The 25,578-nt window shown below is 46.6% G+C and overlaps 1 protein-coding gene across 2 annotated transcripts in view; it reads right to left on the reverse strand.

Moving 5' to 3' along the window:
- Positions 1-25,578, reverse strand: part of fam83hb (family with sequence similarity 83 member Hb) — a 60,391-nt gene that overhangs the window by 19,086 nt on the left and 15,727 nt on the right. For both annotated transcript variants that reach the window (XM_080787640.1, XM_080787641.1), the window contains exons 2-6: positions 17,334-17,520; positions 15,246-15,623; positions 4,428-4,592; positions 3,018-3,142; positions 950-1,326 (exon numbers count right to left, since the gene is read on the reverse strand). In XM_080787640.1, the coding sequence (XP_080643766.1) occupies positions 950-1,326; positions 3,018-3,142; positions 4,428-4,592; positions 15,246-15,623; positions 17,334-17,456 (1,168 nt within the window). In that variant the 5' untranslated portion in view covers positions 17,457-17,520. The remainder of the gene's footprint in view (positions 1-949; positions 1,327-3,017; positions 3,143-4,427; positions 4,593-15,245; positions 15,624-17,333; positions 17,521-25,578) is intronic.

Here is a 25,578-nt window from a genome sequence, read left to right on the forward strand (position 1 = left end):
CGTTTTAGTTGGTAGTACTTCCCTATGGTGATGCCCCCGGGTTATATGGAATATATATTCTTTCACAGCGAACGTTTTTATCTCACACATTTTCAGATGGGGGCCGGTGGCCAAATAGATATATTGTTGGGGGTCCTTGACATGAAAATGTTTGAGAACGACTGACATAGAAACATATAGGTTTTTACAGAAAACTGTCTTATTTAGAAGGCATTTGTAGAAATGGGCTAATATCCATATATTGTGCAGCAAAAGTGTCTTCAGTGTCTATATGAACACTTAAAATGTGCTTTATGTGGCGTTGGCATGAGAAAACAAATAAGACCAACTTTATCCATTCTGTACGGGAACCCCTTTTGGTTCCCGCATTACTAGACCTGTACGTGCCCGTCGGCTACCGGCCTACTTGAGAACGATGCCACTTGGGAACATAATAATACCCGTTGGCAACTTGTCATATAGCACCCGTTTTAACTGTCTGTCTGTGTCCCAAATGGAGATCTCTCTATCTGCCTGTGTCTGAAGAGGGCCGACTGTGAAAAGTGGACTGGTTAAGTAGGCTAATCAATTGTCAGGTGTGGGGTAATTGCCATGGCATCAATTGGCTCAGGCAGAGGCTGGAAATTGCACAGGTGAGGGGATTTAGGCTGATTAGGCCCACTGCAGGCAGAGCCTGAGCAGAGCCTTTTGTGGTTGGTTCTGGAGAACCGTGGGGTCCGACCGACTCGAGTCCGGACACTGCACTGCCGAGGGCGGTGTGGAACGCGCGTGTCGAATATGACGTCGGCGGGGCAAACGGTTGTCGAGTCACGTGCATTATACAACCGTACACACGCGCACGCACACACACACGCAGAGACGTGGCGCATTCATAGTAGGATGTTACACTTTAGCTATTGAAAAATAGCAGACCTACAAAGCAGACCTAATTAAGACAACCGCCACCTACCCGCGTTCCCAGGCCCGCCGCCGCCGCCCTGCAGGTCCATGCTGGAGTGTCGGAACAGCTCGTTGCGACGGAAGCCGGGCAGCGCCGCCGAGGGGAGCTCCACCCCTCCGCCGCCGTAGGGCGAGGGCGAGGGCAGGAAGCCCCGGGGCGCCCTCAGGGACTGGGTCCTCTTCAGGCCGGTCACTCCGCTCAGGTAGCTGCTGGTGCTGCTGCTCTCGGAGCCCACGCCGCCCAGCGGCGCCAGGGCGTGCTCGGGCACGCTCAGAGGCTCCGACTGTGCGAACAGGATGCGGAACTCCTCGTCGAAGGTGGCCACCAGCTCGCCCAGGAAGAGGTGGGCGATGCAGCGGTGGATCTTCTCGTACGACCACATGAAGCTGAGAGAGAGAGAGAGAGAGAGAGATGGCGTGTCGTTGTTGTTTTAGTTTTAGTCATAGTCTCTTGAATGGCTTTCATTGTATAGTTTTTACTCCATTTTTTTGTCACCCGGAATGTTTTAGTGTTAGTCTAGTTTTAGTCGACTAAATATCATAAGACTTCAGTCGACTAAATCTACAGGTGATTTAGTCGACTTAAAATGTGTTTTGGCGGGCCTTGATGCCGTCGTAATGCAAGTACACTTGCTGATCTGCTATTTTCAGCATGCAACCAAGTGTAAAATGACTTATAGTGGATCTCTTGTCCACTAGTCCCTTCCTAACATTTTAGTCTATAGTTTTTATTTGTTGACAAAACCGACAATATATTTAGTCTTGGTTTTAGTCGATGACAACAACACTGCATGTCGTTAAATGACGCTTGTTTATCGCAGTCGTTCTCAAACGTGTTCATGTCAAGGACCCCCAAATTGACACTAATTAGCCCGCAGACCCCCATTAGAAAATATATGCCTGAAGGACCCCCACGAGAGAAGGTTTTTACGGCTCTAGCAGTGATTTTCAACCCTTTTCATTTCAAGGAACCCCCAGTGTGACATGCATTAGTCTACGGACCCCCATTTCTATCTCTGGGACCCCAATGTATATTGTAAAATCAAAGTTCATTTAACTCTGAGAGTGTACAAATGGAACCATTTGGTTCCTAACTATCATTTAGCTGGGGACCCCCTGGAACTCCTTCAAGGACCCCTAGGGGTCCCCGGACCCCACTTTGGGAACCACTGGTGTATTGCATAAAAAAATGTCGTCTAAATCCTGACCTGGGTTTTCTGAAAAACCTAAAATATGGATTCAAAAATGACAAAACGGTTACTGTTACTGTATGTTGTTGCTATATACTGTACATAGCAAAAATAACCCTTCCGTCTTGAAGGGTAAAAAAAACCCAAAAAGGGCTTCCCGTCCTAAATGGGCTAACCACATGAACCCTGGTGTCGCTTTTCTCGACATTGATTGATTGATTGGTATTTATTAACACTTTGCAGAATTACAGTAAATTTCAAGCACAAACTCAATACAAAGACTGTTAACTGTGAGTGGACGACCCAATTAAGCAATACACTTGTTTACAAGAGGGTTCATCAAAAAAACATCTCATGTGATAGGTGAATATTCTGTGAAAATAGCCCATCTACGAGCTCAGTCCTCGCGCTGTGAGCTTGTAGATCGGCTATTTTCGCCAAAGAGATTTGGTTTAGAGTAGGCTAGAGTCTGCACATGAATAACGTTTGGCGAAAATAGCCGATCTGTAAGCTCACAAGTAACCAACCCTCTAGTCTACACTGTAGAGGGAAAAAAGTAGGGGTTTGTATTTAGATCACGGCTTGACGGCTGGGCCTACGGATCTGATCATTGACGGGTGGGGCAGGGCATGTGCTGCAGGAATCTGGCGGTGTGTTTCTCACCTGTATAGTTTCCACCAATGACTTGCATTTTTAATTAATTGCATCGGGATTTGAACCGCCGACGCACGGATCATTGGACGACCTGCTCTACCTCCTGAGCCACAGCCGCCCTAAACACAGCCCTGAGAGTCTGTCAGTCTGTAGTTTCCAAGTCAGCACGGCCCTTCAGTCAGTCAGCCAGCCAGCCAGCCAGTCAGTCAGTCAGCCAGTCAGTAGTTTCCTCACCTGTAGTTTCCACTCAGCACGGCGCGGCAGTCGCTCAGCAGGAAGCGGTCTTTCACCTGTCCCTTGAACGACTTCCCCGTCCGACAGAAGTACGTGATTCCTGCCACCGTCCTGACGCGCATCATCTGTAAAAAACACACGTCGCACGCGGGAACTTATAAACACTCATCATCTGTAAAAAACACACGTGGCATACGGAAACTTAAACAATATATGTAGTCGACTAAAACTAGACTAACACTAAGACATTCCAGGTGACTAAAATGTGACTAAAGCTAAATGAAAACAATTCAAGAGACTAATGACTAAAACTAAAATCTAAATTTGCTGCCAAAAACAACACAGCCTGTACAAAGCAACCCGAAAGGTATAATGGCACCCCCATGTCTTCAAAGTCTGAACCCTACAACTGTCCCGCTCGCTCAGATCAGCCAACACAGGAAGGCTGGCAGAACCTTCACAAAAAAAAAAAGAAAGAAGCTCCACACGTCCCAGACTCGTCTCCCTTCTGGCTCCAAAACTATATGGAATGAACCTTCCCATTGCAGTCAGAACCGCAGACTCACTCCCAATCTTCCGCGGTAGTCTGAAAACCTCACCTCTTCAGACTCCACCTTAGCCCGTAGCACTTGCCCTATAGCCCCGACGATCAATCAATCAATCAAAATATACTCATATTTTCATTGTACAGATATTCTACTGTTAGACAGATGTTAGGTGCTTAGCTTGCTCATGATCCTTGATGACTATTTGGTGAATACATTACACAAAATACTAGTAATGTTTAGGAGACGGCGCTGTGTATCAGTTACATAGACTGTAAAAAATATGGACAAAGCGTTCCCCGGGTCTAACATGAACGTAAAATGAAGCCTGTCAGTCCTTGAATTGTAAGTCGCCATCTTTCTAGATCCGTTTGGGCCCAGCTGGCCCATTGGCTGGCCCAGACAACGAGGCGGGACTTCCCCCCTTCTTCTCCGTTGGTTTTTATTTTGACTCGAGTGGGAGGGGAATCCCGATCATAGACTGTAACGGTAGCCACGCCCCTCAGAACATACGCGACTTTATGGTCATTTCTTTAATTAATGGGACCATAATTTTCCAAAAAGAATATCATGACATTAGAAATGAGACTTTAAACTAGTGACTGGAAGAAGAAAGTACTCATGACCATGTTTATTAAGGTAATACAGTCTAGGTGAAGTTGGGCCCAAATACATGGACCTCTATGGGGCTATGGGTTTTTCTGGGTCCAATGACAGCGAACACAACAGGCCATTATATGAACTTTCCTCAGTGGCTTCACAAAATATCTGTCTGACTCATGCCCCCCCTGGTCAGTTATTATAACGGGATTGAATATTATAAGAAAAAACTGAAAGGGGAAAAAAGAAAGAAGCTACATCTCACATGAACCAAGTCCAGGTTGACCCTGCAGTTGGCTGCCATGGCGACGAAATGATGGGCGTTCTGCTCGTCCAATAGAACGTAGACGGGCACGTGACGCGCCGCGGCGTCCAGGAGGTCCGAGAAGATGTCCACGTCCGTAAACATGTCCATCACTATGGCGATAACCTGAGGACACACACACACACACACACATCAGTGTTGTTTTTGGCAACACAATTTGACTTTAGTCGACTAAATATCATAAGATTTGAATCGACTAAATCTACAGTTTATTTAGCTGTATTTTGGCAGGCCTTAATGCCGTCGTAACGTTTTTTTCACTTGCTGAAAATAGCAGATCTACAAGCTCACAACGCGTCACAGCTTGTAGATCGGCTATTTTCAGCATGCGACCAAGTGTAAAATGACTTATAATGGATATCTTGTCCACTAGTCCCTTTCTAACATTTTAGTCTACTTTTTATTTGTTGACGAAATTGTCGGTATATTTGTCTTAGTCTTAGTCATCATAGCTTAGTTTTCATTTAGTTTCCATTTAGTCTTCGTCAGTGAAAAAAGGCAGTCGACGAACATGTTTCGTCTTAGTTTTATAGTCGACGAAAGCAACACTGACACACATGATGTAAACATGTGTGTCATGTATTGTAAACCAGTGGTTCCCAAACTTTTCAATGTCAAATTGACACTTATTAGCCCCCGCGGACCCCCATTTGAAGAGATATGCCAGGGACCCCCATATGAAAAGAGTTTTACGGCTCTAGCAGTGATTCTCGAACCATTTACATGTCAAGGACCCCCAGTTTGACATGCATTAGTCTATACGGACCCCCATTTAATGGCATTTCTATCTCCGGGACCCCCCCAATTTGTATTGTAAAATCAATGTTAATTTAACTCTGAGAGTGTACAAATGTATTGAAATCTATACACTCTCAGAGTTACAGACCCATAAGGGTCCATTTGGTTCCAAACTATCATTTAGCTGGGGAGTGCGGCGGAGTGGACCCCAATTGGAACTTTGAGACCACCACCGCATCACCACAGCAGTGCCGTCTCCAGGCACAAATCAGCAGGGGGGCATACTTTTTTCAAAAGGGGACACTTAATTTTTCAAACCCCCCCCCCCCTATGTATAACAAATAGTCGCCTATTAATAAAGTGATGTTTGAAAAAGGCTACAAGTAAGGCTACAATTATGCAGCAGCAGCAACAACAAACAAAGAAAAACAAATATGTTGAGCATTATAATGTATTTATATATTATACATTACCTTGTATTTCTATGAACTATTCAATTAATTTGAACATGTATATATTTACAATAGTCATGAAGAACTTATAGATTTAACATTTGTAAAACATTAAAATATTGGTACAGTAGGTATAGGGTAGGGTAGGCATAGGCTACTACTGGCTAATCTGGACTGGAGGGGCACAAAATCCAATCTGGGGGGGCAAAGCCCCCCAATGCCCCCCTGCACCACAGCGATGACCTGTCGCACGAAATAGTAGAGAATAATAGAACAATCCATTTGGAGATGTTGTGAGGCTGTTGTCGACTAATTTGGGCTTTTTGGAAAGATGTTTGATTAAATCCAGCGAGTCAGAAGGTGTTATATAATTCCCCGGAACGCCTTCATTCATTCTGCTCCTTTAAACACCATTTAGAGACCTGAGACCCATTCTTTACTGTGGATAGACGTGGTCGAATGAGGAGACTGAAGCCCTGATCGAAATGAGGACGTGTACATTAATCAATTGCTTATAAGAAAACACATACAAACACTGCAGTGTAGCCTATTATAGGTCATCATTGAGAGCTAGTTATACATATACACACCATGTAATCTGGTCCCAGCAAATCAGGCACAATTTGCTGGGACGGTGCATACGCATCAAAAGTGGCGGGTTGGCTGGGACGGTGCATACGAGCCGGGGCGAAACTATTACTTGCGCGCTCTGCTTGCGCAAGTAATGAGCAAAATAAAAAAACAACACTGGGTGGTACCATGATACTGTGGTATCTGGTTCTGTAATGGGTGATTTGTGGGTGGTATAGCCTATACTACAGTATGAATGGGTCAAACCTTTTAGCTCCACCGGCCGGAAGGACGTTCACAAGCTCTGGTGCATGTCGGACAATCTATTTACTGCATGTACATAGTGCAAACTAAACAGCAATCCACACAGCAGCAGCTGTACTGGCTGTGAATATAGGTGTTCATTGTATTACCACTAACTGTAAAGTCAATTATTTACCGCTCTGTCTGGGTCTCTATGGGTCTCTCTCTCTCTCTCTCTCTCTCTCTCTCTCTCTCTCTCTCTCTCTCTCTCTCCCTCTCTCTCTCTCTCTCTCTCTCTCTCTCACTCTCTCGGGCGTCCTTGTACAAGTTAAAACACAACAGAGTCATTAACGCTGGTGGGCAGAGAGAGAAATCACACGTCTCTCTTCCATCTCGGTGGTTCCTCTAATCTAATTCCTCCGCCAACCTGGGGAGAGCAACAGACTGGCTTCATGCTTTCTTCTATACATGAGGAGTCCAAGCACGCTTCTTTTCACCTGGCAGGGGGGGGAGTGTTTCCCCGGTTGGACGTATAGTCCGTGGAAGGAACACGTTATTCCGACCAGTTCCTTTTCCCCTTCCTTCAGGCGCCCCCCCGGCCCGGGGGAGGCAGTGTAGAGACCAGATTTACTGTGTTTTTGTGAGGGTACCTACCCTAGGGGGCACGGGGAGAACATGTGAGGGTACCTACCATAGGGGGCACGGGGAGAACATGTGAGGGTACCTACCCTATAGGGGACACGGGGAGAACATGTGAGGGTACCTACCCTATAGGGGACACGGGGAGAACATGTGAGGGTACCTACCCTAGGGGGCACGGGGAGAACATGTGAGGGTACCTACCCTAGGGGGCACGGGGAGAACATGTGAGGGTACCTACCCTAGGGGGCACGGGGAGAACATGTGAGGGTACCTACCCTAGGGGGCACGGGGAGAACATGTGAGGGTACCTACCCTAGGGTACACAGGGAGAACATGTGAGGGTACCTACCGGGGGCACGGGGAGAACATGTGAGGGTACCTACCCTAGGGGGCACGGGGAGAACATGTGAGGGTACCTACCCTAGGGTACACAGGGAGAACATGTGAGGGTACCTACCGGGGGCACGGGGAGAACATGTGAGGGTACCTACCCTAGGGGAGACGGGGAGAACATGTGAGGGTACCTACCCTAGGGGGCACGGGGAGAACATGTGAGGGTACCTACCCTAGGGGGCACGGGGAGAACATGTGAGGGTACCTACCCTAGGGGGCACGGGGAGAACATGTGAGGGTACCTACCCTAGGGTACACAGGGAGAACATGTGAGGGTACCTACCGGGGGCACGGGGAGAACATGTGAGGGTACCTACCCTAGGGGAGACGGGGAGAACATGTGAGGGTACCTACCCTAGGGGGCACGGGGAGAACATGTGAGGGTACCTACCGGGGGCACGGGGAGAACATGTGAGGGTACCTACCCTAGGGGAGACGGGGAGAACATGTGAGGGTACCTACCCTAGGGGGCACGGGGAGAACATGTGAGGGTACCTACCCTAGGGGGCACGGGGAGAACATGTGAGGGTACCTACCCTAGGGGGCACGGGGAGAACATGTGAGGGTACCTACCCTAGGGGACACGGGGAGAACATGTGAGGGTACCTACCCTAGGGGACACATGCAAACTCCCTTTCGCCAACCCCACCTCGGGTAATATAATACGGGAGAGAACACGCCCACAGCGTCCCCACTTTTTGGTTTTAATAAAAGAAGAAATATATGACTTACAGCTCCTTTAATAGGCTACTTACTGTACGTAGAAGAAGCCATAATATTGACTCTGTTTCGTCCAATTAGTTTTTCCCTGACGTGACTAATATTCAGACAGCAATAAAACGTGACATTTGTCAGTCTTTTGAAATGCCATTCTCTCACGTCTGCTCCTCTGCTACGGGTGAGAACCACAGAGAACCTGACATGCAGGTTTTAAAATATCCCTCCTCCCCCTCCCTTCCTCCCGCCCTTCCCTCTCACACTCACGTAGGGAAGCAACGGTCACAGTATGGGGCGGGAACCCCTTTTGGTGTTTTAAGCATTACGTTATACTTTAGCTTTTGAAAAATAGCAGATCTACAAGCTCGTTATTCTTTTTAATCTTGAAAATGTGGCGCAAATCTTTGAATATGAATTAGTTCAGAGCGAACGTTTTTTTAACTCAAATCTTCACTTCTGGGGGGGGGGGGGGGGTCCCTGCATGGAACAACATATTTTCAGATGGGGATCGGCGGCCAATTACAGATAATTCTAGGGGTCCTTGACATGAAAAACTGACATAGAAACATAGGATTTTCACGTCAGGCCTAAATGGATTAAACAAGCGTTGCATATATTAAATAAGCGTTGCATATATTATTATTAAGAAATGAAGCATGAGTTTGTAGATCTACGATTTTCAGAGCGCAACACCCGAGTGCAACCAAACAAAAAAAAATCCTTTGTCAATGGATTTTGTCTTATAGTTTTAGTCATCATAGCTTAGTTTTCATTTTGTCTTTAACTATTTCGACGAAGTCGACGAAAAAATAATTCGTCCTAGTTTTTGGTCGACAACATCAACACTCGGTGTGGCACAATTCATCGAGAAATATTGCGATCTAGATTCAGACACGCTTATACGTGATCTCGTTTCTAAAAGTTGAGCACGAATGGTGGAGGAGTATAGTGCACCAAAGCATTATGGGAATTGTAGTCCGGGAAGGAAGTGAGCCCAGTGTCCATGACATCATGAACACTTGGAAATACTAAAATATCTAAAAACATACATTTCCCACATATTACCCACATGAATTACCACAGGAAAGTGTTTCTTGTCTCCCAAACGTCATTAAAATAAGATCCGGTTGCAAAAGGCGTGAAGTGTCCCTTTAAGCTGTGTATGTGTTTCAACAACACAGCCACGCAACGATTGCTATAACTATTTGGATTGGCATTAGACAATGGCTTTTGGGGCGTGGTTTAGCGAAGGGCTAATTATTGTCGAGGAAAATATTCACATTTGAGCAAAAAGAATGTTGCAGCAGCACTAATCATGTCAAGGACCCCCACACTGACACTAATTAGGCCGCAGACCCCATGCACATTTGAAGATATATTCCAGGGACCCCCATGAGAGAATATTTTGTACGGCTCTAGCAGTGATTCTCAACCAGTTTAATTCCAAGGGCCCCCAGTTTGACATGAATTAGGCTACGGACCCCGCATGTAATGACATTTCTATCTCTGAGAACCCAATTTGTAGTGTGTTTGGTAAAACAGTCTTCTCTGTTCCCATCACTGGAACAGTCTCCCTACAGAAGTAAGAGAGACCTCCAACTATCTGACCTTAAGGTGGCTAAAAACAAATCAAATCTGTACGGTGTCATGTCGTTCTGTCACCTGTACAATGTTTTTGTGTAGGCTTGATTTCAGAAAATGTGCTTATTTAAAGTGCTGAAGGCAAATCGTGTTAATGTATTACATACTCTTTTTTCTAGGGGTATTAAGGGCTGCTAAATCCAAAGCTGCTGTATGTATAACTCAAAAATGGATGCTAGGCCCTCAAAATGGACCATTTAAAGATGGCGGCCACCACTATACTGAAATATATTACATACTGTAGCACACACACACACACACACACACACACACACACACACACACACACACACACACACACACACACACACACACAGAGCTTATCACTCTGGATAACTTACAAAGGGACATTGGGATCAACTTTGACTTTATTTACCTTATACTTACTGTGTAAAAATGAAACTAATAAAACTGCTTTTCATTCATGTGATTAAAATGATAAAACAATATATAGATAAGGTTTCACCCTGCTATCAGTTCAGAGTGACACAGAGAGAGGTGGGAGGTCAGGAGACTCAGGACACCACATCATGAAACTGAAAGTGCACTTTGTTATCTTTTATGAAGTAATAACAGGTAGACACAGCAATGCTGCTGAAGACCTTTCTGTCTGCTGTTAACCTTTATTGAGTTTTATTGGAATTTATTCTGCACTGTGATTGTATTCCCCCCTTATTTTGTCTTTTAATATATGTTTTTTTTTCTTATATGTTTTGAACAGTACTAACATTTCCTTTTATAATGTGTCTAGTACTGTGTTCTGCCTCTCAATGTGTTCATGGAACTTTGAATTGACTCGTTGTTGAAATGGTAAATGGTGCATTTATATAGCGCCTTTATTCAAGACGCTTTACAGAGATTGTGCATTACATTCTCTCTCTCACACACACACACACACACACACACACACACACACACACACACACACACACACACACACACACACACACACACACACACACACACAACGCATAACTTTAACCTCTGTTGTACTTTCACAATTAGATCTGATAATCTGATATCATAATGATGTGTGACTGAGTGGCATAATTCACTCCCCTGTTTTATTACTGTTAGTTGTGTAAAGAGAAATGTGGGTGGATGATTTCCATGAAACCATGTGGTTTCAAGAGAATAACCGTCCGATGCACATGCTCAGCATATGTCCTGTCAGTAGGCTGGGGTGCAAAACCCAAACTCAACTGTACTACACCATGCCATACATATTAGGGATATGACACTACCAAACTCATAGCTAGTGATAATATACTTAAATTATAGCTTCAATGAGCTTCAATTAACTTTATAAGATTTAAGATACATTCACGACCTTCGGGTATTGACCATGTTCTACCAGTTACTCAACTGCCGAAAGGCCAAATTTATTTTCTATACATCAGACATCCCTCCTGGTTTGTATAAGATAAAAGTGGGTGGGGTGGGGGGGGGGGGGGGGGGGGGGGGGAGACAACCTAATTGGTTACCACTCTGTCAGACACATTTTTTTGATGCTGCATTAAAAAACAATTAACTCAACCTCTTCCTGTGTGAGACTTGGTCTCAGCCTATTCCAGTACTTCAGGAATCAGGATACACTATAGCGATAGTTTTCAACCAGTGGTCCGGGGACCACCAGTGGTCCTTGAGGGGGTTCCAGGTGGTCCCCAGCTAAATGACAGAGAGTAACCAAATGGACCCTTATAGATCTTTAAGATCTTTGAGTCCTGAATGGTCAGTTGCTTTCCCTGCCACCAATGCCAAAAGCATGCAGGGAGATCACGTCATGCAGTTGCACAAAGGGGCGTCTCAGTCGACGCTGCGGCTGCAGGAAAGGTCTATTAAAGGAGAATTCCATGCTAGAATGCTTTCTTATCTTTCTTACCTTTCTTTGTAGTTTTTACGTCCCCACCAAAGAGGTCCAGGTGTTTTTTTGTGCAAAAACTCCTTATTGGCTATTTTCCCTACCATAAGCCCTCAATGAATTGCATTGCATTGAATGGGAATTGAATGGGGCTATGGGGTGTTATGCTAGTTTGCTTATTTCCATCGAAAGAAGTAGTAAAGTGTGCCACTTGGGATATTATTTACATTATGAAGAGAGGACAAAGAAATTATAATTTTGAGCGATGGAAATAAGCGAATTAGCACAACACCCCATAGCCCCATTCAATTACCATTCAATTCATTTGGGGCTTATGGTAGGGGAAACAGCCAATAAGGAGCTTTTGCACAAAATAACACCTGGACCTCTTTGGTGGGGACGTAACAACTACAAAGAAAGGTAAGAAAGCCTTTTAGTATGGAATTCTCCTTTAAGCAGGTCAAATAATATAACTAAACCCATGCGGTAATACAGAATTTGGCCTCGCTCTGCGCCCTTTCGTATTATGGAAGCCGTGTTGAACGCACACACACATATGGCATACGACGTTCCTGCATATTTTAGCATTGGGGGAGTGTCCATATGTTAATTATTTTCGCTTTGCGCATTTGCTATTAAGCCCCTTCACCTAAAAACACTCAGCGCATAACGATTCCACCTGGGTCTGACCACCTCTTAAATGCAAAAGGTTTGATTTCACACTTGAGCGGCTCTGGGCGCTGCTGTAGTGTTCTCTGTTTATTAAAAGAGACTTTGGGCTTATTTTTCTGTAAAGTTGCTTGTAAATATTGGTAGTTGTGGTTGCTTTTCTTGTTTCTATTTGGGCTTTTCTCCTAATGTTGTTTAAACCCGTGATGCTCACACAGCGACATTCCCATGTCAAGGACCCCCAGATGAATGCATTTGGATAATCCAAAAATATTTTGGGCCAGTGACCCCCATGACAGATTTGTGTTTTTAAATGTTTCAATTAAATGTTTAAAAAAATATTCCACAATTGTCACTTTTGTCCAAGATTACTTTTGAAAATAGCAGATCTACCAGCTCACAATGCATCACATTCATTCATTAAAACTATGAACTCTGACTGCAGGGGGATATAATGATCATTATAACAATGTGCAAGAAAATATTTATATTGTGGACAATCAAAATATGTTGGAAATGTAATGTGGTGTCATTAAAATTAATCTTGATATGGCAGACTCACTATCTAGAAAATAAAAACATGGCACTTAATTTAAAAGACGTTGCAGACCCCTGTTATATGCGCTTCTTTTGGGATTATTTTTATAGACATATTTACTTGTTTCTATGAGACATGGCAACAAGTCTATAAAACGGAAAACGTTGAGATTTCAAATAGTCATTGTTCGCTCAATTCTCAACCTTTTTTTTTTAAATTAAAACATTCCCATAATCCTTGAAAAGTTATGCTTTCATACGCTGTATCACACACGATTCAAGTCTTCTTCAATAAAATGCTACGAGCTAAGACCATGACATCGGGGCCGCAGCATTACGCAGCACGTAGGTGCGGTGGCATTTCAACTCATTCCTTTGTCGTGACTCGATTTAAATAAAATACAATAAACGTTATTTTACTGGTGTTTTTCAATAGAAACAAATAAAGAGCGTGTGTGCAACAGTGCATATACGTGCATGCACTATAGGCTATATTTCCTCCTTGTCGGGATGGTGAGCTCTTCACAGCCCGTTTGTCTTTCATAAAAAAACGTTGATATTATAAACACTCATGGTTCTCTCATTTCTCAACCGTTTCTTAAAACGTAAAAATCTCCATATTCCTTAGGAATCTTGCTTTCATTCGCTGTATGGTATATGTTTCTATTGTCATCGAATTAAACAATATCAAACGAACTTGTATGTTCGGGGGTTAGACGATTCAGCTAGGAACATTACGCGTGGATTGCCAATTTGCCAGCCATATGCTGCGTATCTACTTGCAGTTCCATTCCGATCTGAAAGGTTTAGGTAGGTGCCATTTCAAAGGCTTAGTTATTCATCTATGAATCAAATGCACTACAATAAATAATTTTACAGCTGTCTTTCATGCTTAGAACAGAAACAAATGAAGTGATGATGTGAGTATATCTCCCTCCCTTGTATAGCATATGGCTGCGCCGCTGTAATGACTTTCCAATTAACACTGCAAGTTACTTAACAAAATAGAGACATAGGCCTACAAGCTACAGTATGCACATCATGGCTGTGACAGCTTGTGGATCTGTTCTTTTGAGGCATAAAGGTGACAGCATGCAGTGCAATAGGAATAATTAACCCAAATGCGACAAAGTCATGTCATGTCTATGGTGCCAGCCTGCAGAAATGTATTACCACTCCGCAGCAAAGGGCGCATTCCGTATGTGACATCAGCTGACTGGTAAAGCGAATAGTACGGACATGTTGGGTACGTCTTAAACACTCCTTAAACACTCCCATGACTAATTCCAGGCCGTTTTGCGCACGCCACGGGGTGCCGAAAGCGCTTCTTACCATGCCCATAATTGTAATATGACATTGCCCACACCTCCACCTCTTAAAACTGTAATATTATATGTAATATTATTTGACCTGCTTAATACACCCCATGGAGTGCATTGAAGCGTGCAGTTGCAAGAAACTTGGCAACACCTGCCAGAACACTGAGGATGACCGGGACTAAGTCCATGTGTCTGCTGCATGCAAATACAAGTCAGAAACACAAATTAAGGCTTGAAGCAATTATTCATCATAACAAATAATAAAAAAGAGGCCAATGCCAATTTTCACAATATAAATTATATAAAAGTGGTTCCTTCACAATTGATCTTAAATATGAATATGTCAATGTATTCCCCATATATGAAAACACAAGAAATGACATTCCAGTCTATTTTCTACCTTATTTAGTCAAACATAATACTTTTATTATGTTTCAGCACAGCTGTGGCCGCCATCTTTAAATGGTCCATTTTGAGGGCTCAGCGGGCGGCCATTTTTGAGTTATACATACAGCAGATTTGGAATCAGCAGACCTTAATACCCCTAGAAAACATGTACTGTATGTAATGAATTAATACGATTTGCCTTCAGGGTTCATATTTTTTGAGAAACGGACCCAGTCTATATTGTATTCTAATTCTGTATGTGTTTTTTGTATGGCTATAGTTTTATCACCATTTTTAAGAGCCTGCTCAGGGACTATACAGATGTAAATTAGCTTCAGGCTAACTCTGGCCCATTCACATGGATGTGAAACTGAAAACTGACTGACTGAAAACTGACTTGATTGATGAGCATCGTCCTTGTCAAATAAATGTAACTCTGAGTGTGTACAAATGGAACCAACGGGTCCCCCCCCCCCACACACACACACACACACACACACACACACACACACACACACCTTCGAGGAAACCACTGCAACTATAAGCGACTATAACTTAATATTAATAACTTAATATTATATGAACTCACGTGCTGCGCCTCCTTGATGAGCCGCCGCGCGGTCATCTTGACGCTGGGCATGTCGGGGTCCGAGGGGTTGACCAGCGTGGTGACCTCCGTGGGGCCGATGAAGCTGTGCTGCTGCAGCGGCCAGCCCAGGTCCAGGCCCGGGGCGGCGATGTCCGAGTGCATGGGCCAGTAGGTGTCCGAGGAGCCGTCGTCCCCCCCCCCCACCACCTCCTGGTGCTGGTGGTGGTGGGGGTAGGTCAGCTCTGGGACCCCCCCCGCCACCCCCCCGACGGAGGAGGAGGACTGATGGGGGGTCTGCAGCGTGGCCTTGATGTGCTCGATCTCCGGGCGGCACAGGAACTCCACCTGGTCGGCGCTCTGGAGGAACTCATAGTAGCCCTGTGGGGGAGGGGGGGCAAAATGTGTTAATTAGACTAAGGGTCGATTCATACTCCTATTTTAGAGCCGAATAAAAGTCGGTTCGGCGCTGTAGAGCCTACAATTTGACGTCATTTGAGGTTCGGGGGGGCGGGTACCGTCCTAAAGTCGGCTCTTCGGTGCTACTGAAATTTTCTGACGAGCCGAAATCATTTCGGCACTACAGCGCCGAAACAGGAGTATGAATCGGCCCTAACTCATAGTAGCCCTGTGGGGGAGGGGGGGGGGACCCAAAATGTGTTAATTAGACTAACTAATAGTAGCCCTGTGGGGGGAGGGGGGGGACCCAAAATGTGTTAATTAGACTAACTCATAGTAGCCCTGTGGGGGGGGGGGGGGGGGACCCAAAATGTGTTAATTAGACTAACTCATAGTAGCCCTGTGGGGGAGGGGGGACGACCCAAAATGTGTTAATTTGACTTAATTAGACTATAATTGCATTGTATGTAGTCATAGCACGTCATAGTACATATGTATAGCATAGTAGTTTATATGTATAGTTTCATTATATAGATATTCCACTGTTACTTTCTTAGCTTACGCATGTTTGATAAATGTTTTTATGTGATGTATTCCCATGCTTTTTTTGTTCTTGCTTAATGTAAGTCGCTCTGGATTAAGAGCGTCTGCTAAATGCCTAAATTGTAAATTGTAATTGTAACTGACAACCCAAAATCAGTGTTTTGTTTTTTGCCAGCAAATCTTTATTTTTTAGTCATCATAGTTTTCATTTCGTTTTTTTTTTAAGTCACATTTTTACGGAATGTTTTTAGTGTTAGTCTAGTTTTTAGTCGAGTAAATATCATATAGGATTTTAGTCGACTAAATCTTCGGTTGATTTAGTCGTATAATGGCTGATTTTACACTTGCTGAAAATGGCCCATGTGTACAAGCTCACAACGCAACGTGCTTTGTAATCTGCTTAGCATAGTCAGTTTTCCATACAGAGGTACTACACTATACGACAAAAACTTTACTGGTCAGCAACTGTCTTCTCTTAATTTATGTGTGCGTCAGATCACTTAAATTATTATTATTGTAACAATTACCTTTTCCCTGTTATTGTAGTTATTTTTTTTACATAACATAGAAGCCAACAGTATTGTAAAAACATTTGTTTACAATACTGTCTTGATAATGATGTTCTAGATAATCAAGTGTCTATTCAATGCCCGTGCTAGACCTTTTTCTTTGTACTATGCCATCATGTTATCCGTAAATAAAAATGTATATTGCTTTCAAATCTTTATTTTTATTTTTTTAATGCTTTGTTGTACAGAGGTTGAGGCCTCGTAGAAGCCTCCTCCTTGCACTTTCCGTTTTATTAAAATTGTTCCACGTTATTTTCCCTTTTGCCTTGTTTTTATATACTGTGCTAAATAAAATCAAACACTAAAGCCCTGACCACACCAAAGGGTCAAGACGGTTTTAGCGCTGTCCCTGCAGGTGTGATATGTCTCGTTGCACGTTGACCCACGGTGACCCTATAGTGATTCAACGCATGGAAATGCAACGGCCCCCAAACCACACCAAAGTGTCGAGGCGGTTTCAGCGTTAACTCCTTTGCAACCGTTTGTGGACCCCGAGGAGTCGCATGGTGACCCTTTGGTGTGGTTAGGGCTTAACAGCCAGTGGTGGTGGTGGGTGGTGGTGACGTGAGTGTCCGTCTACCTGTAAGTCGTGTTCCACCAGAGCGTCGATGGCCAGACGGTACTCCTCCTTGTAGTGCGGAGGAACGTAGTTTGGACACAGAGTGTTCTCTCCCACCGACGAGCTCTGGGAGCGGTGGGCCATGGCTGGAGGGGTGGGAGGGGGGGGGAAGGAGGAGGAGGAGGAGGGGGGGGGGGTGGTCTTCAACCTATATGGAACAAAAAGGGACAGAACCTTTTTAATAAGCACATGGACCCCGCGGCTATCCTCATGGTTTAACACCATTTAGGCCTGACATCGACATTTAAAAGAAATGTCTTCTAAATCATGACAGTTTTCTGAAATACCTTTCTATGTCAAAAAATAGCAGACCTACAAGCTCGTATAGCGCGGCACTGGAGCTTGTAGATCTGCTATTTTTTCAATAGCAGTACATTATAACATACTGCTTAAAACACCAAAAGGGGTTCCCACCCCAACATGGGTTAAACTCAACCTTGAGGGGGATCCAGGTGGTCCCCAGCCAACTGGACCCTTATAGATCTTGAACTCTAACATTCTGTTTATTACATTTTTAATAATGAAACTGTCAGGATGTAATAGACAGTTTTAGAATCTGATCTCAGGTCAGAATGGGTTAATAAACAGCTTCTGTCCCCACACTTCTCAAGATTTGCCATTGACAATGAGCGGAGAAAATGACGTCAGGATTCTGGTAAATATGGCATAAATTAAACATCAAAACATGAAACGCCATCGACATTGAAGGGAAAACCTATACGTCACATGTAAACGAGAAAATCAGCCAACCAATCACGGGCAACAGGCATTCTGATTGGCCAGTATGAGACGATGCATGACGATGTACGAATTATGAGATAATCATGATCACATGATTATGTAAACGAGCAAAAGCGGCTAACCAATCACATGTGGGTGGGAGGCGCGCTTGGCCAATAAGGGACCACCTCATGTACCTTATGTAGCAACGTCAGATGTCCGCTAACATACATTGATGCACGGTGACAAGAGCGCCCCTCATTTCACACAGGTGTGATGTTTAGATAGTGATTTTTCACTATCTAAACCGAGAGAGACCACAACAGAGCAACAAATACAAAAAGCACAAAAAACGCATGCACGCACGCACGCACGAAATAAGAGAGAGCGGGAGGGAAAAAAAACTCCAATCAGTATACAAATCAACTCATTGTCGGCAGGCTAGTCAGGTTCAGTCGGGGGTACGAGTGTATAAGGCGGTCAACATGCGACAGAAAGGGCTGCCGTACTTTACTGAATTATCTTGAAGCTCTCAAGAGTTAAATTATTGTTAAACATCTTGCATTGCTAAATTTACATTTAAATGGGAATTTTTGAAGGGCAGAATATCTCATTTTAAACACTAGGAAATACCAGTCTGCACTGTAGCCCCAAGTTACTGGTTATCAAAGTAAAATGAGCAGTTGCTTGCTTTGCTGTTATTAATATTAAGGATTGCATGATTGCATTCCTGTCAGTCAGAAAGTTTGTGTGGTCGAAAATTGTGAAATGAAACATGGACTATACTGTTGTATGAAAAACCCAGCGCAAGTCACTTGTTATATGAGAGAGAGAGAGAGAGAGAGAGAGAGAGAGAGAGAGATACGAGAGAGAGAGAGAGAGAGAGAGAGAGAGAGAGAGAGATACGAGAGAGAGAGAGAGAGAGAGAGAGAGAGAGAGAGAGAGAGAGAGGTGACGTTTCCTTTCCTGTGTGAGTCGTAACAAATTATTTGAATGAACAGTATAACACTTATAGATATTACGTGACATGACATACTATCTGTCTCAGACCGGTTCACTTGTTCACTCGTTTGGGTTGTGTGCGCTCTGGAGCAGTGTCCGCTCGAAATGAATGTATCTCATGTGCTCATTTTAGTTTTGATTGTGTAAACTTGTGATATTAGTTTCTTAGCTTGCTTATGATCCTTAATGACTTGATATTTCTATGTATTTTATCTCTTTGTTTGATGTATTCATGTGTTCTTGCTTTCTGTAAATCGCTCTGGATTAAGATCCTCTGCTAAATGACTAAATTGTAACTATTTTAAAAAGCAGGTGGCTTGCGCACATCCAGTTCTTTGCCGGTGCTGGACAAAAGATCACCTGACAAAGGCCGCTCACGGCCCGAAACGTCGTGTCCTGAATTAAACGGCGTTTTAACAAAAACAAAAACACTGTTGGAGCAAAGACTGTGCGCCGACTTCTCCTTCTCTGTATGAATTCAGGGGTTGACATTGAATTGCCGTTCATTTTACCTTATTTCTTTACTTTCTACTGCTTGCTTGAGACGTTTCCTTTCCCATTTGAAAACAGTTTTGTTTAAAGTCACAGGAATACAGTAAACAATCAAGTCATCATGTAAATCATGGCTCAAAATTTACTTTTTCTACTCGGTAGCACTGGTGCAAAATGTAGGCGCACCATTCTTTTTTTTTTAATAAATAAAAACAGCACTATAACATGAAAGTATAGCCTTACAAATGCATGGTAGGGAAACTTGTCATGGCAAGGAAGGACCCCAACATTTACACATTACCCACACACTTGTAAAATCAATGTCAATTTAACTCTGAGAGTCCATTTTGGTTCCATTTGTGTTCCATTCTGTTACAGACCCTTATCCTACACTGTCTCTGTGTGCGCACACACACACAGTGTGTACAGTAGGACAGTATGCGCGCAATTGTAACATCAGTAAACTATACCTAAACCTAACCCTATAACCTTCAGTAAAACCACGCCTGGCATAGCCAATCGGACGGGTGTATCCTACAGCTGTGGTGGGATTCATAAATCTCTCGGGGACAGACACATGAGATAAGACGGTCACAGGCTCGTCGCCCATAGTAATCAGCCTCACATAAAGCCTCCATTGTTGCAGTAAGTGTAATGATTATAGCTTTGAGGTTTAACACACCTTCACAGGGACAATGCCACGTACCTGCTGCTGCTATACCTCAGCGGATGTGTGCACGTACGTGCACTGAGAGGAACAAAGCACTGACACATGATGTTCAACAGTTCAATGTGATTAACGCATGAACTGTGCGTGGAACCCCTTTAGGTGTCTTATACCCCATTTAGGCCTGACCTCGACATTTAAAAAGAATCTTCTAAATCCTCCAGTTTACTGAATTTTTTTTTTTTTTCAACACCAAAAGGGTGTTAGCATTATGTGTTAGCATTACGTTATGCATGGCACCGAGTGCCGAGCTACGAGCTTGTAGATCTTTTTAATGTATATATTCTTTCAGAGCGAATGTTTTTGTAACTGAAATCGTTATCGGGGGGGGACAACATATTTTCAGATGGGGGTCCTTGACCTTAACATGTTTGAGAACCACTGATACAGAAACTAGGGGTTACGTATGTAACCAGAGTTATATAACAGCGAGCAAGGCTGCTCACTTATGGGAGTTTGCGCCCCCTAGCGTAAACACAGAAGCATTATATAAACTCACAGACAATTTTGGCTGGGACTTTGAGACGTGATGACGTTGAGAACCGCCCACCGGTGCGCTAGTATAAAAGCGCGTCAACGTCCCTTAGTCTCCATTCGATAACAATTGTTCTCTTCTCAAGCAACAAGAAGGGAATCCTAGTGAGCAGCCTTGCTCGCTGTTATATAACTCTGGTTACATACGTAACCCCTAGTTATATTAATCAGCTTAGCAAGGCTGCTCACTTATGGGAGACTTTATTAACTCCCTTATTGTCATCGCGAAGTCTGGACCCTTAGGGCCCGTACCATCTGTGAGCAAGGACCACAGTACGTCCCCAAAAGGACTACTGCCCCTCCTTGGGAAAGCCAACCAGGCCCAGGTCTGTCATAAGCGCCTAAGAGGAGCCGACAGAACAACCAGCTCAGCACCCTGGAGAAAACCAATGTCCCCCCAGGGAGCCGAGTCACTCCACTAACTGGAGGCCACGCTCAGGACCGCATGCGCCATCGGCGCTGCTGTCACATCCAGCCTATAGAAGGTGGCAAAAGTGGAAGACGATGCCCAACTTGCAGCGGAACAAACATCCTGAACAGAGACCCCCCTACAGAGGGCCCAGGATGACGCCATACCCCTCGTGGAATGCGCCTTCAACCCTATGGGAGGCACTATATTCCTACCAGAGTAAGCCCGCTCTATAGCCTCCACGATCCACTGGGAAAGCCTAATCTTCGAGATAGGCAGTCCCACAGTCTTGGGATCCCAGGAGACAAACAGCTGTGTAGTCTTCCTTGTCGCCTTAGTTTTGTCCAAATACAACCTCAATGCCCTCACCGGACAGAGGTTATGCCTCCTCCTCTCCTCCTCAGAGGCAAAGGGGGGCGGACAGAACGCCACCAGGTCCATCGGTACCGGGGTAGCCAGGCGGTTCTTAGGTAAAAACGCCGGATTGGTCTTCATGACCACCCTAGCATCCCCATTAAACCTCATGCATTCCGCACTCGTGGACAACGCATGGATATCACTGACCCTCTTAGCGGTCATCAAAGCTTATTAACAACGCTGTCTTCAGCGACAATAGCTTCATACCCAACTCCTCCAAGGGCTCAAACGGTGGTCGGGACAGAGAGTCCAGAACCAAAGCAAGGTCCCATGAAGGGACCAAAGACTTAGTCACCGGAAGGAGACGACTAGCTCCCTTCATGAACTGGCGTACCAGCGGGAGCTGGCCCACCGTCTTGTCCTCAAACCGATGTGGCAGGCAGAGATAGCAGCCAGATACACCTTGACAGTACTAAAGGCTCTGCCTTTATCCAAGAGGTCCTGGAGGAACGACAGAACGACCCTCACTGGCGCTTGAAAAGGCACCACTTGAGCTGGTGAACACCAGTCCTCAAACAATCGCCATCTCAAATCATGCGCAACAGAACCCTGCCCGCGAATATTTGAAGTGAAAACACCACCAAATAGCCGTCCAAAGCACCCAGGCCTAGAAGCGGCCTCACGCCCCCCCCCCCCCCTTTCTCTTGCGAGAAAGCAGCGGGGTAACACCGGTGCCGTCCTGCCCTATGGACGCCCCATGAATAGCCCATCCTCTCACAAGAGGTGGGTGCACAGGAGCCCTCATTTACCAATGAAAAAGCAAACGGGCGTGACCTACCGGGCCTGGGACAGCTCCCGTAGGAAACTGACCCAGTCGTGGGTTATACCACCCCACACATCGGCTCACGCCCTCCAAGAAGTTTCAGGCGGTGACAGCGTCAGTTCTCATGTATTATTTATTCAAGAAAAAACAATACAGAGCAGATACAGAAAACAGAAAAACAACAGTAATACTACAGAAAATGTACAGGGGCTAAGAGCGTGCACATTTCCTGATCAACCTCCATTCTCCCTCCGAGGACCGAGGGTGGGGCCCGAGACCCCTACCCTTATCGAGGTCCCTCATAGGGGAAGGAGGTGGGGCAAGTCCCGACCGGCCATTATCCCTAGAGCGTGGTCCAAAAGGCGAGGTCCGAGACCCCTCCCTGACAAGCCCGGGACCGCAAGGCGGAGGGGAGAGAGGCAAAGACGTCCAGTCTGGCCCCCTACAGCTGCCCCCATCGGTCGTGCCCCTCAGGAGAGCACGTCCCGTAGGACGGGGAAGGGCGTCGGCCCCCCACTCCGAGACGGCCCTGATGGCGCATCACGGTCGGAAAAGCCACGCCGTCCACTCCAACAGCCCTCCTGGTCGAACTTAGGGGGGTTATGGGGACCCCTCTCAGTCTGCCCTGGCGGAGGGCGGGGGTCACCCTAGCCTGCACCGTCGACCCACGTCCTAGGAAGGCCACCGCAGCGACCAGAGGGAACGCCACGGCCCCGTGCAGCAGGGGCGAATCCACCTGTTGCACGTCATCCACGTTCCCCTGCCCGGCGACGTCGGCCTTGTCGAAGGCGACGGGGACCCCGTTGTACGGCATCCCCTCATCCATCACATCCACAGGTCGTGGGGGAAGAGACGGCGCGTTGCGGATGCCGGTCCGCGGGGCCGGGATGGGCCCCGCCCGGGGGGCAGTCGTCCTCGGAGCCGCCCGAGGCAGTCCTCCGAAGAACCTCGCCGTGGGTTTCGGGGTTCCGACGACCTGCCGATTCTCCGGCCTGTCGAAGTGCATCCGCACTTCACGGAGGCGCGACTCCCTAAGGCCAGGGGACCTCATGCTGTTGCACGGGGTGCAGGAGGGGCCCTCCCCCGTGAGGGCATTCTCCGCGTGAGCCGTCCCCAAGCAGTAGAGGCAGAGACTATGTCTGTCTCCTCCCTCTATGAAACCCCTGCAGGCCTCCAGTGCGCAGGTCCTCCGTGGAGGGCCTCTGCGGGACCCCCGTGCCGCAGACATTCCGCGCTGGGCCTCATCCTCTTTGATCTGGACGAGGGCGTCCCGTTGGGCCTGGTATGCCCTCTGTGTACGCTTAATCCTACATCGTACGATCATGTCAGAGAAATCCAGGCAGTGTGTACACCGCCCCGGTTTCTCCATCGCCTCCACGGCGTGGCCGTAGCCCAGACAGTACAGGCACTCGTCGTGCCTGTCGGCCCGGGCGATCAGGCCCGGGCACGACCTGCAGGTCTTCTGCGGACGCTGGCTGTCGTCGTCCTCATGGGCGCGACGTTGCCGACGGCGGGCTCTGGTTGCCACAGACATCCTCAGCTAGGATGTAAAGGAAACAATAAAGCAGGTTAGTATCCAGTCATGTAAAGTGGGTAGGACAGAGCTATCACTAGCAGTCGCGAAAGCCGTCACCTTATTGAACAAGATACAAGCGGGGACTCAAGACAGGGCTGTCGCCAGCTACTGTAGAGGCGCCGCGGGCGTGTGGGGGCTTAGCAGGGCCGTCGCTAGCCGCCCCCACAGTCCGTCACAGCATGGGAACCACATTGCACCAGCCCTGTGCTGCCCGGGTCAGTGGGCAGACACGTTAGGTGGAATGCTAGGAATGAACATCACTAGCTGGAGCAAAGGAAACCGAGGTCACGAGAGTGATCCCCAGGTTCGGTGAGCAGTTCCCGCGAGGTCGTCCGCCGATGGGGGGGGCCCGAGTTTGGCGAAGCCAAGACAAGTGTGCGGTCATCAACCAGGCAAGCCAGCCACAGACCTCCGGTCATAGGCAGTCCCCACCAGCAACAGCCCGACTCACAGGCTAAGAGCCCGTCCATAGCCATCATCAGACCGTCACACAGCGTGGAAATCAATTGTTTCCTGAGGTCGCCCATCCGTGGGGGACCGTGCTGGCATTGTCCAGGTAGAAAACCCGGGGCAAAGTTGACAAGTCGGAGGCAGCCACCTTCCCCTGGAAACCAGGAGGCACGTGACGGGAGCCGTAGACCAGACTCGCCGGTGTCACAGGAGAACAGGGCCATCCATGGCCGTTCTCACAGACCGTCACCCGGCATGGAACCAAGGCGGCGACGTCTAAGTGGAAGCCGGGGCGAAGCCGTCAAGCGCCATTCATTCCTGTCAGCCAGGAAACACGCGACGGAGGCGGTAGCCAAGCATTCGCCGGCCCATAGAACGAGGGGTTACGAACGTAACCATCGTTCTAGCCATAAGCGAGCGGCCCTGCCAAGCCGATCAGTAGAACCCCGGTTACGCTAGTAACCTCATGTTCTCGCAGGCCGTTTAGCGACGCCGCACGTAACGCGCCCGTGACGAGCCGAGCTGGCAGGTAGTCTCAGTAGAGAGAGGTCTCGTCGTAGGAGAACGTCACTCAATTAGGACTTAAACCGACAATTGTCGGCAACCTATGAGGAGCCATGTGCGTGAGGTGCCAGCCTCATCGCAGACCGTCATGCAACGTCGAGACCTGGGGTCTCGCAGGTTGCCCACCTTCGAGAGACTGAGCTGGCAGCGTCTGAGTGGTATTCTCAGGGCAGGGCCAGCTCCCGCTGCTGCGAGAATGGTCGCCTTACCCTGCAGGGCCAAGAAGCGTGGACGAAAGGGCCGCAGGTAGGGCCTGCCGATTATAGGGCCCGGCCTTGGTTACACATGTAACCTCTAGTGGCGGCCAACCGGCAGCCACGTTTAGTGAGGGTCCAGGCAGGAAGTGGCATGCCGCTGCGAGCAGCCGCCTCATCCTGTAAGGTCAAGAGAGGCGTGGGCGGACATCGCAGGCAGGGCTCGCCGATTAAGGAGCCCTAGTTACGTCAGTAACCTCCGCTTCAATGGCCGCTCTTACAAGCTAAGTGCAGCGATAGCTGAGTCGCAGACCGCCACATCAGTGGGGTGCGAAGCAGCAGCCCGAGCCATCAGCCA

The sequence above is a fragment of the Protomyctophum bolini genome (genome assembly GCF_963924005.1).
Source record: "Protomyctophum bolini genome assembly, chromosome: 17".
Classification (NCBI taxonomy): domain Eukaryota; kingdom Metazoa; phylum Chordata; class Actinopteri; order Myctophiformes; family Myctophidae; genus Protomyctophum; species Protomyctophum bolini.